Raw genomic sequence first — 17,280 nt, forward strand, 5'->3', positions numbered from 1 at the left:
ATTAATTATATGATCATAAATAAATAGTATAATGTAATGTTATAAGGATTAAATAATCATACTACAAATCTATAATTAATATTATAATTAATTAAATTTCAAATATTTAATTATAATTAATGTTTATAATGAAATGTATAATTGATTAAGTAATCATATTACAAATATATAAAGTAATGTTATAATTAATTAATTTTAATTGTTTAATTAAGTAATGTATAGTATAATAAATTACTAAGTTTTTAATGTAATGTTATAAATTCATAACTAATTAAGTAATTATGTAATATTATATATAATGCTATAATAAGTAAGTAATAATAATTAATGTAATATATAAGTTATAATTTAATAAGTAATTATTTAACTATAATGTAATGCTTAATTAATGTTTTAAGAGAAGTTATAATTAATTAAATTTCTTATCATTCAATTAAGTATTGTGCTAATGTTTATATAGTAATTAGTAATTACTAATGTTTAAAATATAATATCATAACTCATAATTATTAAGTAAATATTTAATTATGTAATGTTATATAATATATGATCATATATAATAGTATAGTAAGTTATAATGAATTAAATAATCATACTATAAATCTATAATTTAATTATAATAATTAAATTTCAAATCATTGATTAATATACTAATGTTTATATATAATGTTATAATTGATTAAGTAATTATATTATAATATATAAAGTAATGTTATAATTAATTAAATTTTTAATCGTTTAATAAGTAATGTAATAATATAGTAAATTAGTAAATTACTAATATTTATAATGTAATGTTATAAATTCATAACTAATTATGTATTATATAATCATTTAACTATGTAATGCTATAATTAAGTAAGTGATCATAAATATATAAGTAATATAATAATTATATTTTATTGGTAATTATTTAAATAATGTAATGTTTATTAATGTTTATAATGAAATGTTTAAGATAATGTTATAATTAATTAAATTTCTTATCATTAATTAAGTATTGTGCTAATGTTTATGTAGCAAATTAGTAATTAATAATGTTTAAAACATAATATCATAACTCAAATCAATTAAGTAATTATTTAATTATGTAATGTTATAATTATATTATAATCATACTATAATGTAATGTATAGGAATTAGCTATTAAATACTATACTAAATTTTAATGTATATTAAATTAATTAAATTTTTAATCTTTAATTAAGTTTTTACTACTGTTTATAATAAAGTCAATTAATTAAAGTAATCAATTAATGTAATGCTATAATAATTATATATAAATTAATTAAGTAATTAACATTATAATTAATAAGTAATCATTACTATAATGTAATGTATAATTGATAAGTATGATAATTAACTAGTAATTAAATTTATTAATGTTTAAATATCATTATAAAATTAATTATAATTTATTATAGATATACTTAGAATTGATAATGAAGTAAATAACTAAATATTATTACTCAATCAAAATACTATTTTATTCAAAAATAATTTTTTAATAACATTAAAAATGTAAACACTTTTAATTGGATCATAATTCAATTATTCACTTAATTGATCAAAACTTTATATTAAGTATTATATTATTAAAGCTTAATATGGTAATTTATATGTAATAAGTATAATTGTATTGTTATTTATTTAATTTAGTATTATTATTCTTTAACTTAACATTTTCTTTAATTTTTTTTATATATAAAATAATAGAAACTCCCCCAATATTTACATTTCACAAAATATTCATTATAGTCCAGGTTCCAAAATAGGTTCTAAACAGGTTCCAAAAACAGGTTCCAATATGGTTCCAAAACAGGTTCCAAACAGGTTCCAAACAGGTTCCAAAAAAGGTTCCAAAAAGGATCCAAACAGGTTCCAAAACAGGTTCCAACAGGGTTACCCACAGGTTCCAAACAGGGTACCCTTTTTACAGTTCCGGTTCCGGTTCCGGTTCCTCGGGGGTAAGAATCGGAACGGAACCGCAAGTAGCGGTCCAAAAAATTGGAAAACGGAACCTACCGCCACAGTGCAGGTTCTGGGTAGGTTCCGGTTCCGGTTCCGGTTCTTACCCCCGGTTCCGGTTCTACCCGTAACCGTGCTCACCCTAGATAAACTCAAACTTTTAAATAATACATTCAAAAGTCATAAATACTCAAGTGATAAAACTCAAGATTTTTAAGTATATATCTAAAAGTCTTAGTTGACTGGTGATACAACTCAGGACTTTAAATAATACATCCAAAAATCCTAACAACCGGGTGATAAAACTAAAGACCTTTTAAGTAATACATCTAAAATCTTAGTTTACTGGACTACTCAGTGATTGTTATGACTACAATTTTTGTTCCATCAGTGTTTACAAAACTGGACATATTCTTTTTTTTTTTTTTTTTTTGGTTATTTCCGTTATTGTGAACTTGTCATTGGTTATATGGACGACATTTTTTTTTTGTTATTTCCTTATGTTTGAACTTGTGATTGTGTTAATAGGAACGAAATAGAGTCAGAACAGTGATTTCAGTATAAGTTTCGTAATTTGAATTCATTGTATTTGTTTTTATTTCATTTGATTCTAATTATTTGATTAATGAATAACCTGTCTCTGATAAAATAAATTGACCCAAATCCTTCAAATACGAAATTTTTTCTTTTAATCAAAACTCAGAGCTCCAATCTTAATTTGTAGGATTTACTAAAAACCATCATCCAACTGATTACATTTTGGTAATTTGAAAAAATATATATATCTGTAATAATAACTCACTTATTCCCGTAACAAAATAAATATAATCAAAACATTTAATATCGTGATAAATGTAATAACATCGATCATCATACATTTCTCAACTCAACCAACATTTGAACAAAACCCTAAACTTTACTGCGCAAAAAGCTTAATACTTTCAGTAACAACTAAAACGAACAAAATGGGTATTGTATAATTGCAAAACAGTCATTAAAAGCTGCAACAAGATCAAGATAATACACTACTCCAGAATAAAAAAGGCATTTATTTCTAATTCGAATACATAACAAAGTCATAACCCTAATCAACAACTAATTAATTCAATAGCCTTCGACTGTTTTGCTAATAATTGTGCGAGTAGTAGTCACAGATCCACGGAAATAGGTTTAAATTATCAGCTTCAATTGTGGCTCCTGAATCAACTCGATCCCAAAGCTTCCACAAAAAGAATGGATGCAAAAGAAAAAAAACATTGACCTAAAACAGCATTAAAAAAATCAATACATGAAGAGGTTAAATGTATAGATATATATAGAGGAGAAAGTAATTAAGAAGGAGAAGTGTAGAGCTCCCTTCAATCCAAACAAGGATCTAACATAGGGTAATGCAGCTCCTGGGATATGCAAGCCACAAGCCTATCTTCCAATAACGGGGGGATAGGGCTGTGGGATCCATAGCTCAGCAGCTCAATCAACCCTGCAACACCCTCTATTGGACTTCAAGGAGCTCTACTCTCTAACCCTCCTCTCTCTTAAACCCTAATCATCAACCTAAACAAAACCACAAACCCTATCTCCTCTTCTAACATTATTTGCAAATAAACCCTCGCTACCAAATCCTTGTTCTTTCTTATTATTGTTAGCTTCAGATTTAACATTTTAGGAAGCAGATGATAAAATATTTTCTAATACTAGCTAGAACAGGAAACAACTAAGAAAACAAACACAAAGTCTCTCTTCTCCTATATAGAATGGATTCTTTGATCTACTTTTCTGAATCAAGAAAAAAGAGTTAACAGGGAAGAGCTAGAATACACAAGGCAAGATCCCAGTAAATCCCGAGCGAGCATAAAGAAGAAGAAAAGAGGAAAGAAGAAAGAAAACCCTAGTCAGGACTCAGGATCAGTTCATTACCAACAATAAACAGATCACAAGATCTCTAGTTGATCTTCTCAAATGAAAGAGCAAAAAGAAAAAAGAGAGAGAGAGCGAGAGAGAGAGCGAGAGAAAGAGAGGTGCGCATGCATCCTGAATCATTGAAGAATTAACCCCATAGATCCAGGCTATCCATACAAACAAACCCTAAACAATTTCAAAGTCAACAGCAAACTAAACTAATAGTACCAGATACAGGAACAAACCCTAGACTGTTTTGCAGCATAGCTGCAACAAGCAGCTGAACCCTAGACACAAAAAATCAAAACCATCCAAAAAAATTTAAAAAAAACAGTCAAGAACTATCCTTGAAACCTATCACAAACAACCCATCTCTAACCCTAAAAACCAACACCAACCACTGGTTGGAAACACCATAAACCATAAAAAGCAACTTTGGTATGGAGATGAGGTTGATAGGAGGCAATTTATAGTGCTTCGGGATATGATAAAGAATAGTAGTGGGTCGGCAGATAGAGAGAGAAAGAGAAAGAGAGAGCTGTTGCTTTGCCTCAACAGCTCAACCCAACCCCGAAGAGTCTTGGGAACCGGCTCCTTAGATTCCCGCGTGTTGATGCTGTTGATGTGTTTATCACATGCATTGTTTAAAAATAAAAGCTCATTTTATCGTTTGCTTTCATTTTCACTTCATTTGTACAGTGAAAAGCGATCCCTTCTGTGCAAAATGTTAAAAGTCTTTACCATTAAAACTCTGTCTAGCGTTATAGAATAAAGAAAGCTATCTTAAACCCTAACCCTTCTGCCCTACATTTCCTTGTCCGAAGTCAGTAATTGTATATATTTCAAGAGCGACTCCCCCTTGTGTTATGGATGTTTTACCATCCACCCCCAAAGGTTCTCAAAGATACACAAATACTTTCCCATTTTCAAGAGACTCACCCTTGCGTTTTGTAGCTTGATACAACTCGCGAGATATTGACGCAAGATACGAACGGAGAAGCATGGGCATGTGGAAACTGACACGTGTCAGTAGTAAAAAGGGCCAAAAGTCAGAGTGGATGAATGGTAGTTGAATAAATTTTTTTTTTGAATAGACAAAAGGGACGTTGATTTGACAACCCAGGGCCCACTCTCTCACGCTCCCCTGCCAGGCACTGTCTCGTTCTTTTATGATTCTCTACACACCCTATTATTCTCTTAAGTTGTAACCGTGGGACATCACCACGCAAATCTCTAACTGACAATACGTGGTGCTCTGATGCTGAGATGTAGGTGAGGAGTAGGTTAACTGAATTGGAAACGAAATAGAAGATCCGAGCTACCAAATCTAGGGTTAGATCTCAAATTGTACGAAGCTGATAACATTTTCCAGCCTGTCGTTTGATTAAATTACATGCCACGTGTTGCTATAGTTCCAAAAATGCTGTTTCTTTTCGAATAAAGATCTATGTTCAAGTCAATGACACGTGTGCGGCTGTGATGAAATAAAAGCTTCCGTGAACATTTGGAACTGTATTTGATCTTTCTACTTTAACTATTGGGCCTATTTAACAAAGGCCGTGAAATATTGTGGACCCATTGGGCCGATTTAGAAAAGCCCGTTAAGTATTGTGGATGAATGGGCCAATACGGTCAAACCCCGAATTTATCTACTACGAAGCCTTTTAACAGTAATACTATGGGATATTATCTTTATGATCTTTTTTTTTTTGTAATATTACAAAGGAATCCACGAATTTTAAAACCTGCAAAACAAGGTCACTTACAATTGGGCTCAAAAACTCCTCATTACAAATGTTTTCGTTTGTGATTATTTGATTTATGATCTGAAAACAATATTCAAAAATAATTTTCTCAATCACCAGCTATTAGAAACTAATAAAACAAATATGTAATTTTTTTTATTTTACACTAATTTTTAGGATTATATAATTTTTTTTCTAAAACATTTCAATTAATCTATATATAGTGTAGGAATATTTATTTTCTTAATAGGGACTTAATTTCTTTTTTCATAATTAATTTATTTAGTAGTGCAGTATTTTGATTTTATAATTCACTGTTATTGGGATTTTATGGGTCCGTCTGTTTTATAATTTTGGATAGGATTTTGGAAATAATATTGGGTAGTTGAATAGAGGAGTATTACGAGGTAAAATTTAAAAATTTATAAAAAAACCCCTAGGTTTGCTAATTTCTAAACACCCCAATATATAAAAATTTTGTAAAATGACAAAAACACCCTTACCCACCCATAATGCCAGATTCTGGCCACCACCGTCGGAATCTGGCCAGAAAATGTGTTACAACGCAGACCAGTCGGATCTGGCTGGTAAGGTGTCGATATGGCCTTTTCTAACCAGATCCACTGTGGATTTGGCTAGAAAAGACTACATCGGTGAATTACCGGCCATTTTTGATCGTTTGTAGGCCGTTGTGACAGATTTCGGCTACCCCCGTTTTGTTATTTGAGAAATATTAGTATATTTTGTTAATTACTTTTAGACCCTTTAAGTTTATTAATTTCAAATACCTCTAAAAAGTTTAAAAATTAACAAAAACACCCCCACTCACCCATACTTGTCAGATTCCGATCGGTGGTTGCCAAAATCTGACAAGCATGAATAGAGGTGTTTTTGTTAATTTTTAAACTTTTTTGGGAGTATTTGAAATTAATAAACTTATAAGGTCTAAAAATAATTAAAAAAATACTAATATTTCTTAAATAACAAAACAAATTGGGAATAGAATTAGGAATATGGGTAAAAATAATGTGCTAAACTAGCCATAATTTATTGTTTTGGCAAAATTTGGGCTTTTTTTTTTTTCCATTTACTTTTCCTTGTCATTTATAAGTCCTAACATTTTCATTTTTAACATCTTAGTCCCATAATGCACTAGGCGAGTCAATCTGTATTCTGTACGCTAAGGTTAAGGTAAGCTTCGAGAACACATTACCACACGCCTCTTTTCTCTTCTCTTGCTTGTATCTTTTCGTTCAGAGAACCCTAATTTTGCGTCCTCACGCCCTCGTCGCTATGGGTACGTTCTTCTCATGCTCATCTCTCTGTTTCTCTTATTTTACTTTCTATTTTTTCTCCCTCGCTGGGGAATCTATTTGGTTTTGATTTTTCATATTTTTTTTAAGATTATTTCTTTTGTTGGATCTGCTGTTCTAGAATCGATCGATTTCTCGTCTGATCTAGCTTTGCTTGTACTTCTCGTCTCAAGTTCGAGAATTGCCATCGAGTTTTAAAATTTTGGCTAATTTTAATGTTGTTGTGGTGATTGGTGAAATATTAGCTATATATGCATGGTTTGGGCTTGGATTATCTGAGATTTTTTCCTTGTAATTATGGTTTTTTTGGTGTATTTTCAAAGTGGTTTGATGTATTGTTGAGTAATTATATTTCATTTTATGCTCGTTCTACCTGTGCATGCAACTCAATGGAGAGTAACTCCTGAGATGGTATTGAGAAATTCTGTAATTAACTTGTATGAGTTGTTCTGTTTTTTCCCAATTCGTAGATATTGAGGAGGATATCCGCTCGTTACAGCTTGATTCAGCAGGTAGTGTTAGAAAAACACGAATGGTGTATTTTAAGTTGGGTTGAATTTTGTATCATGCTTTTCGGTTATGTTTCAATGCTTGTATCTAATCTTAGCAGAAGAGAATAATGGGGTGGCCAATCCAGAAGAAGAAAAGCCTGACGAAGTTGAGAACGAGGATAAGATGGAGGAAGGTTGGTAGGACAGTTGGATTTTGTTTCAGCAGTTTTATGTTCATTTATTCCAAGAAAGTGCATGTGTCCTTGAAAGAGACTCAAGCATTTTACTCCTGTACATTGCCTAAGTTTCATTTAGGTTTCAATTATGGCTGTTGTTACACTTCCAGTGATATATTACAACTTCTGAAGTCAATTAAAAGTATTTGGATTTCAACCAAACTGCATCAAAGTGGACACACATGGAACTTTTGGGGTGTGAATCATACATTCAATTTTGATTCTTATATAATTTGTTGTAACCTCATTTTGAGTAGGTAATTGGAGCCTACATAAAGTAAATTGACTTTGTTTTGCCTTGAGTTCATCTGCTTGTCCTTTTGAGAATTCTGTCATTTATTAAGTAGAAAAGTTCCTGTTGGATTTAATTGGTTCCATTCGTGTGATAGCATTTCAAGTGACAATATATGATTTATTGTTAAATCTGAAGTTGCTGTATTTTCTAAAGCAACATGTAGATTTAATGTAAAAGTTTAATGTTGCGTGCAGTGGCTTCTCATACTGATACATAGATGCATTATTGATAGATAATCACCGATCAAACATGTTAGAACTCTTAAATGTGTGGTGATTACTTTAGAAACCAACCTCTTTCAATCTTGGTTTCCCTGAAGTTTTGTCTGTCCTTGAGATAGTTTATCATCTAGCTTCACTTATTAGGAAAGTACAGACCAGCTCTGTTTTTCTTTGTAGTTAGCTACTGCACTAATCCCCAAAGTTGTAAACTTCAACTCAAATGGTTGTGCCACTTTTTTCCTCCTTCTCTAACAACCATAACCATAACTCAGTTTTTTCTTGTAAGATAAAGTCATTGTATTTACTTTTGCATGTGTCTTATGCTTGCATCAATGAAAAAGGAAATGGATACTGTATATCATCTGAGTCTGATGTAGAGAAGTCCTTTTAAAAATTTTTATTCTGGTGGTGTTAGATCCAAAGGAGGTGCGCACAGTTTCTCAGCCAGTTAATCCTGAGCCAAAAGGTTCTTTAGAAATTAATTTTGCTTTGCTTTAGTTTTCATAAAATTTACTTTTGTTCCCTTTTACTAGTTTAGTACTCTATAGGGCAGGCTGTCAGGCATTGCTGCCTTATTTTATACAAACAATTCGTTTTCTCATGTTCATTGTCTGACGTTTATTTGTAGTGAAACACAAGGAAGTATCTGCACCGCAAGATGTTGAGGTGGAGGCGGAGAAAGGAATTACGAAGCGACACTTGAATGTTGTATTTATTGGTCATGTTGGTGGGTTGATGCACTTGATAGTTTTGTTTTAAGAAAATAGATTTCATGATTGATTATATGGTTTTAATTATGTAGATTGGCTATAACTTTTTGTCTGGAAATACTTGTTTAATGCTAATCTGCACCTGGTGAGACATTGTAACACTCTCTCTTCTCCATAGCTATCTACCATATAAACCTGGAGCCTGTGCCATATGGATTGACCATTGATTCTTTGTGTTTTGTGCCTTCTAATTAATTTAAGCTGGTTTAATGAATGCAATATGAATGATATATGATTGAGTTCCCATATTTGGTTGCCATTATGAATTAAAAAATAAGACTTAAAAGTGTTTTAAGTAAACCTGTCCCCTGGATTCTTCAATGTAAAAGTGATTCTACCTAGGTGAATCCCTAAGGAGTTATTTCTCTACCTCCTTTTTCTGGGCAAAGAGTTTATTCTCTTCAAAAGTTGGTATACAAGATCTTATGAACTCTTAAGACATCTGGTGACATGGCGAGTAGCATTTTTTTCCTATTATCATTCTCTGAGCATGCACTGCTGTCCGAATTTTGTACTGTAATATTGATTTGAAGTTGTAGAGCTATGTCACTTATTTTTATTGGATTCTAATAGTAAGCCATATAACTTTGGTGTTGTAAATGACTTCAATTGTTTGAAGATAGTTTGACAGACATTAATTTTTTCTCGTTCATGAACAAATACTGTTTTTTTTTTTCTTATTTATTTTCTAAACAATAATGCAAATTGAATTAATACATGCCTTTAGTTTTTTAGATATATAAACTTGTTCCCACCTGTCATCAATATGTTTTAATTGTCATTTCTTGTATCTGGATTACAGATGCTGGTAAGTCCACAACTGGAGGTCAGATACTTTTCCTTAGTGGTCAGGTTGATGACCGTACAATCCAAAAATATGAAAAAGAAGCAAAGGACAAAAGTAGGGAAAGCTGGTGAGATTTTATTTTTTCTAATTTACTGCTACTCTATCTGAGCAGGAATAGACAAGTACATATATATAGTTGTACTTTTATTATAGCTTGTCAGAATGCCCTATCAGTGTGTTTCTCACACAATCCGCATTACTGACATCAATGCTTGGGTTTGGCTTTTTTTCTATTTATGCCTTTCGATGCCAATATTTGCTGCTGTCTTTGTATTCTATTGTTTTGTATTTAGTAGGAGGTTGATTTTGCATAAGACAAAAAGGCTTGAAGATTATTTCTTCTACATCAATTAGCCATTGTCCCTGATTGTAAATAAGTATATCTTTCGTTTATTTATTTATTTATTTTTAAAAAATATAGTAAAAATGTGCATTTATGATAACGTGTAACAGGTTGTATTTTTTGAATCATGGGGCAGTGTTGTTTAGAATGTAATGGATTGAATAGCAAATTAGGTATTACATCCTATGAGCTTTGTGTGGACCTCTACTTGACTCGGAGCTAAAAATAGAGCATCTGTGTATTAATTTCCCAAATATTTCCTTGCATTCTAATATCATATCAAGAACACTTTGAAAGTTTTTATCTTATTAGAAGTTTATAATGCTAATTTTTCTTTTTCTCTAATGTTTCCCCATTTTGTAACATGCTCTCCATTTTTCTCTTAAATCTATTCTTGGATGTTTCAGTTATTTTTGTTGAAAATTACCCAACTCTTTGGAATATCATATTCCTATGCTTCCAACTACCCAATTATCCTCTCTCCCATGCAAATTTAGTTGTGTTCATAATATGATTGCTAGTTCAGTTTGAAGTCAATTATCTTTTTGAGAATGTGTGATGTGCTACTTGATGTCATACTTACTTTTTTCTGTTTTAGAATATCCTTCACTAATTTCAAACATTGTCTACGTGCTAGGTATATGGCATATATTATGGACACTAATGAAGAGGAGAGAGTCAAGGTAATTTCTGATATTCTTAAAATTTTAGCAATTTTTGAGGCCATGATACTATTATTGTTTTTCGGACATTTGACAATTTTTTTTTTTTTTCTTCCTATTATTAGAATTGCTAACGCATTTGTAAGATATTGGATTACTTGATGTAACATAATTTTGGATGTGTAATGCTGTAGGGTAAAACAGTAGAAGTTGGAAGAGCACATTTTGAAACGGAGACAACTAGGTTTACAATTTTGGATGCACCGGTGAGGAACTTTCTTTTAAGAATTATTATTTTGGTTTTATTCCATTATCATTATGGTTTTGTAAGTGTTTGATGATAAGTGCAAAAGAATTAGTCTTAAACTTTTCCACTGTGATAGCTGAAGACTGCTTAACACTTTAAATTGACAGTACGTTAGTTGGCCTCCTGAGATAGTAATTGTCCTTGAGTAAATTTCTTCTTGGTGTGCGTTTTTGTTTAGCTGTTCTGGGAAAGTATGCATTTCACTTGTATTCATTTTGAAGCATTTGCTGTGAGATTTAATATGAGAAAGGGAAAGGGATAATGTATGAAGGAATCTTACAAATCTTGAAGAGCAAGGCTATAATCAGGATATGACCTGATTGTATAGAAGAGGACAATATTCAGAGTCTATTCTTGAAGAGGGGTGATTCCTGATATCGTTCTAGAAAGATTATTTTGTCGGAAAATAAAAATGAAAAATAAAGATCCAGCATAAGCAAGAGGATGATAATCAGGGTATATTTTATGTTTTTGTTCAATGAAGTGCCAAGAGTTACATCTATTATTTATTTATTTTTATATTCTAGGCATTTCTACTATCATTCTTCAGAACTGGTAACATCTTACTATGTGTACCACTTAAGGGTTTATGAATCTCTTTTGTAGTAGTTTAGCTTTTAGTTCAGTAGCTTACAAGCGCCGTCCTTGAACCAGTTTGAGTATGCTCCTCCTTTGGGAACGTGGCTGTGGTCCATGTGGTTTCTATTTTGTCCAGTAAAGAGATTGGTAGCTGAAACATAATAACCCCCATTTTTTGCTAGAACTATTTTCAGTTGTGATTCTATTGATTCTTCAGGGTCACAAGAGTTATGTTCCAAATATGATTAGTGGGGCATCTCAAGCTGATATTGGTGTACTGGTAAGTTAGTGCTGATCTTTTATTTCCTTATATTGTTTTAGGATCCTGTATATTGGTTTTTTAATTGATCACAAACACTTTATTAATTAGGTAATATCGGCTAGAAAAGGGGAATTTGAAACTGGATATGAGAAAGGTGGACAGACCCGTGAACATGTTATGCTGGCAAAAACCTTGGGTGTCTCCAAGCTGCTCATTGTTGTGAACAAAATGGATGATCACACTGTGAACTGGTCAAAAGAGAGGTTATTACCTGCTCCATGACTCTTTCTGGTGTTTGTCTTTCTTTGTCTTTCCCTAGCTTGTTCTTTATTCTGCTGTTTTCCTAGGTATGATGAAATTGAATCAAAGATGATACCATTCTTAAAGTCCTCAGGCTACAATGTGAAGAAAGGTATTTTTTTTTTTATTGTCTCCTGAAATTTCTTTTAGAAATGATTTTATGTTTTGCTGATAGACTAGTGGAAATGGTTTTGTTTTACAGAATATATTCTCATAAAAAAATTCTGCATATGAATTTTAAAATTTGCAAAGGGGATGAAGGGAAATGGTTTGTGTTTGCCCTGCAATTTTCCCAGTCGTAGGCTGGTTGCTTAGAATATTTAATGCATAGAGAGTTTGCTTATAGTGATGCCCTAATTTATTGTTTTGAATCATCCTTATTCTAGTGTCTTTGTGAAATCCATCTATTAGAAGAGTACCAAGTTGTAGGAGGAAGAGTTTTACCTGCATTTATTTCCTACTTCTTTTTTGTTGTTTGTATTTATGTTTTGGGGCAAAAATTGATTTTTGTTTGTTGGGTGGAATAATAAGTTTTGATGATGCATCATAGTTTTCTTCGCTATGGAAGTTACTCCCGTAAAGTTCAGAAATATTTTCCATAATATAGCTTCAAGTTGCATATATGATAGTTTGGGATAACATGCTTAGTTTGTGAGGTCTTTGGCCACCGGCCGAGTATCATCACATTTATGTCAATGGTCTTGGGTTATTGTCAATTATTAGATATGAGCTGTTTGTCACTTGGCCAAAAAAAAGGAAAAACTTCTGTGATCACTTGTCAGAATAAAGGTTGACGTCTTATAGTTTTTTTTGGAGACTCTAGAGCCAAGGAGCATCGATATTCTCATTCTTCTACTTGTGGAGGGATGAAATATTTTCTCAAAATTTAAGGGAAGTTCATGACTAATCTGCTAAAACTGGGCATTTTGCAATATAGATACTTTGCATATGTGCTGTTAAGAAATTCTCCTCCTAGCTCTTTCCTGTAAAGTTTTTGGTTCTCTATCATCTCTGTTGTATTTTTGTGGTAACTAGTCAATTTCTTTATCCAAGAACTTTTTAAAGTCTGAATTTGTGATTATTAATATGTTATATATTCTATCTTCGCATTGTACAAGTCTATCATGCCAAGAAGCTATTCTTCTGTTTATAGTTCTCCCAGCTGATTCATATTTTTACTTCAAAACATTATGTAGTTGAGACTGAATTTTTCCAATATTTGGCCATACTCACATAAAGCAGCGATGGAGTTTACACAAACTCTCCCTAGCCTAGACTAGCCTATAGTGAGCAATGCATTTAATTGCAATAATGGTTGCTTAGAGTTCATATAATGAATTTGTCTCTGTTCAGTACTTTAGTCTTGGTCATGTTAATCTGAGGTGTACTGTACCAAAGAATACTCGGTAATTATCCAATGGTGTAATTTAAATGTGGCCATCTTTTCTGTATGGTTGAACATGCTGCAGTGGATAGCGTTTATTTGCTTGTATATGTTTATTTTATTGTTTAAATTATTCTTTTATAAACTTGCAGATGTCCAGTTTCTTCCAATTTCTGGTTTGATTGGCGCAAACATGAAAACAAGAATAGACAAAAGCATTTGCCCGTGGTGGAATGGTCCCTGTCTCTTTGAAGCCCTTGATGCCATTGAGATTCCCTCACGAGATCCTAAAGGTCCATTTAGGTATGAAATAATCTTTCTTGATCGGATATTATTCCTTTTCTTTTTAAGACTTTACTTTGACGCTGTGAATATTGGTCCCAGTCTCTTGTAAATATTTTTTTATGCGATATTGAACAATTTCCTGCACTTGAACTGTTATTTTGATGTTTATGAATGGCTTGCAGGATGCCTATACTTGACAAATTCAAAGATATGGGAACTGTTGTGATGGGAAAAGTAGAATCTGGTAGTGTGGGGGAGGGCGATTCCTTGTTGGTCATGCCGAATAAGGTGCTTTCTCTGGACCTACTTTCCTGTTCATTTATTATTATCACTATTATTTGTTTGTATGTCAAATACGATTATATTGTTGATGGTTGTTAAGGATCTTATTAATCAATCTGCAGGCTCAAGTAAAAGTTGTTGCTGTATACTGTGATGACGATAAGGTTAGGTGTGCAGGACCTGGCGAAAATCTACGGGTGAGATTGGCTGGGATTGAAGAAGAGGATATATTATCAGGTTTCGTCTTGTCAAGTGTTGGTGAGTAAATATCATTCATTTAAATTCATTAATCCAATGATTTAAAGTGTTAAAACTTGTGTAGAAAGTGAGACTCTTGTACTCTATATATATCCAGATCATAGATCTCAACTGCATATCCAGCAGCTGAGATCACTTTAATTGCAGAAAAGGCACCGAACGACGTTTTAATGGGTGCAGTCCTCTGTTGTTACCAACAGCTCCTTCTATTCTTTTTTTTTTAGTCATGTTTCTTTCTCTCTTATTGTTGCATTCTCTTCTACCCCCACTGCCTGTCTATCTCTTCCCTCTTCTCTTCTCTTTTTAATCCTTTGGTGCGAGAAAATCTGCTTTCATTTTGTTTCAAACTTCTGTCCAATTTCATTTTCTGCATGGTAACTAATTGTTGGTTGTTCTGGAAAACGTCATTTGCTAAACATTTCATTATGTGCTGTAAGGTTTGGCAAACCTATAAAAACTAGCTTCCTGCGAAGTCTACTATGTGGCATAGCCAACTAGCTTGCTGTTATCTTAAATTCTCTTTAGAAAGCACAGTACTGCAAAGTCAGAAGTACAAAATTTGGCTAAATAGATTCTCCCTAGATCAAAATTTATAGCTATAAAACTCTTGAAAGCGAAACAGATCAAGAAGCAGTTTGAAATTTAAACAATTACTCTAGTAATATGTGTAGTTGAGGAATGGGAATTACTCTCACAACAAATTGTATGCGTTGCTACCTAGCCTGAAAAAAAAAACTGAGAGAAAATGAGAGATGATGAGGGAGTAGATGGGAGAGATGATCCTGATTTGATATATGAAAAAAAAAAAAAATAAATAAATCAGTAATAACATCACTCTGATTAACTGACATCCATGAAAACCCTGTCAGGTGCCTTTCTCCTGTTGAAATGGCCTCTGCGGTTGGAAATCCAATGGCTGAGATCTGTCAACTGGATGGTGCTGTTTTGCTTTTATTGGTGTATTGGTGGCACACTTTTTTTTTTTTTTTACTTTTTAGTAAAATTGCCTTGTTTTTATCCCAGAAAAGGGGAGAAAAAACTATTGCACTATGAAAAGAAAATGAAATTTTGAATGAGGTGTCTATTACTGGATGATATTTTGACTATGCTAGTATTTTTTCCATATACTAACTGCCATAATGGTGTGGCAAATCATTAAATAATGATACACTGGATCATTTCATCATGACCAATCCGATTTTATCTTTGCCAACAATTGATGCGTATTAACATTTTAATCTTTGTTTTAGTTGTATTGTTTTGGTTTTGAAAAGCATATTACTAATGTAATTTTTTTTTTATTTTTTTGGATTTTTACCTTTTCTGTCCGTCTGTGCAGCCAAACCAATAGCTGCTGTCACTGAATTTATTGCCCAGTTACAGATCCTTGAGCTTCTGGACAATGTATGTGCAAGCATCAGTTTTCATTTTCATAAATTCCTATTTAAAGCTCTTTAGCATGGTTATTGTCTTTTCTTATATTTCAGTTGGTGAATAATGCTTGTATATCTATAACCAATAAGTACTGTTGTTCTTTTAGGCAATTTTTACTGCTGGCTATAAGGCTGTCTTGCACATTCATTCTGTTGTGGAGGAATGTGAGATTGTTGAGCTAATACAGCAAATTGATCCAAAGACAAAGAAACCCATGAAAAAGAAAGTTCTCTTTGTGAAGAATGGTGCTGTTGTTGTATGCCGCGTTCAGGTTTTCCCTCTTGTAGATTATTAGACTTAAAAGAGTTGTTTTTCTTCTTTCTTGATATGTAAATTGGTAAACCTATTATTTTTTTTTTCCTGTAACTATATAGAAGAATGTATTATTTTTTTGTCCAATATGAGTAGAAAATGGAAGTTCATTTGCTGATTATCACAATCATAAATACATTGCAACTTTGACATGGTTAATAGAATGGTGAATTTAGTTCTCTCAAAAAAATAATAACGTGAAATGGTTTCTACTAGTTATATGTACATGCTACAAGTTATGAATTTGAGTGAAGAGACTAGACCCAAAATTTTAAGTTCTTTTTTGTATTATATGGTTTGATCCTAAAAATGTGTATTTCAGGTGAATAACTTGATATGCATTGAGAAGTTCTCAGATTTTCCGCAGCTTGGAAGGTTCACCCTTCGTACTGAAGGTAATTGATATGTTATTTTGCAATTGATTATTGTTATCTCTTTATGCATTGCAGTTACATACTTGCTTTGTTTTTTCTAGGAAAAACTGTTGCAGTGGGAAAAGTGACTGATCTTTGTGCCGCTTAACCAATTTTGTTACTAGAGGTGAGTACTATCTCTTGTAAAGAATGTTACACTTATTGGTTTTTCCGCTTTTCTGTCATATCTGGAACTTAATGGTTTACAGATTTTGACCATTTCTTTTTTGCATCTAAAATTATGATGTCGAAGTTTTAAAATATGAACTTTTGACATGTATTTGAAATGGTTAATAATTTTAAAAAGAGAACAGAAACCTCAAGTTGTCAGAGAGTAATTGATATGCTGAAGCTTAGCCATTTGTGCACGGCCAGTTATTGATTACAATATTTGCTATAGGATGTTTGCCCCATTTCCTTGTCATTGTATTTGGATGGCAGGCAAAGCTGAATCAGCAGAACAACTTTTTTGCGTGTCTGATCTGATCGATTGCAGCTGAAGGAGTTGAGATAATGACATTATTATCAGCAATCGATAGAGAAATTGTTTGGATTCAGCTGTTGCATTGCCGAGGTTTTGGTGTTGGTATCATAGTTATGTTATTGAAATGGGGGCCTTTACAGCGCATAATTGATAGTTTTAATGGGTGTAAAATATGTGCTGCTTCACCCAT

The 17,280-nt window shown here is 32.2% G+C and overlaps 1 protein-coding gene across 6 annotated transcripts; it reads left to right on the plus strand.

Moving 5' to 3' along the window:
• The first annotated feature begins 6,782 nt into the window (after positions 1-6,782).
• On the plus strand, positions 6,783-17,217 carry LOC116140463 (eukaryotic peptide chain release factor GTP-binding subunit ERF3A). Of its 6 annotated transcripts, none has more exons than XM_031426085.1 (19): positions 6,783-6,909; positions 7,396-7,437; positions 7,533-7,610; positions 8,584-8,634; positions 8,797-8,895; positions 9,741-9,852; positions 10,766-10,811; positions 10,985-11,056; positions 11,894-11,956; positions 12,047-12,201; positions 12,286-12,350; positions 13,775-13,925; positions 14,090-14,195; positions 14,312-14,447; positions 15,787-15,851; positions 15,988-16,152; positions 16,516-16,588; positions 16,669-16,733; positions 17,048-17,217. In XM_031426085.1, exons 1-18 carry the CDS (start codon positions 6,906-6,908, stop codon positions 16,713-16,715), a joined length of 1,530 nt encoding a protein of 509 aa, XP_031281945.1. In that variant the 5' UTR covers positions 6,783-6,905; the 3' UTR covers positions 16,716-16,733; positions 17,048-17,217. The 6 variants fall into 6 exon arrangements, with proteins under 6 accessions (XP_031281945.1, XP_031281946.1, XP_031281947.1 ...); XM_031426086.1 differs by having other exon boundaries at positions 7,536-7,610; XM_031426087.1 differs by lacking the exon at positions 8,584-8,634.
• The last annotated feature ends 63 nt before the right edge of the window (positions 17,218-17,280 follow it).

The sequence above is a fragment of the Pistacia vera genome, unplaced genomic scaffold (assembly GCF_008641045.1).
Source record: "Pistacia vera cultivar Batoury unplaced genomic scaffold, PisVer_v2 Contig373, whole genome shotgun sequence".
NCBI lineage: Eukaryota > Viridiplantae > Streptophyta > Magnoliopsida > Sapindales > Anacardiaceae > Pistacia > Pistacia vera.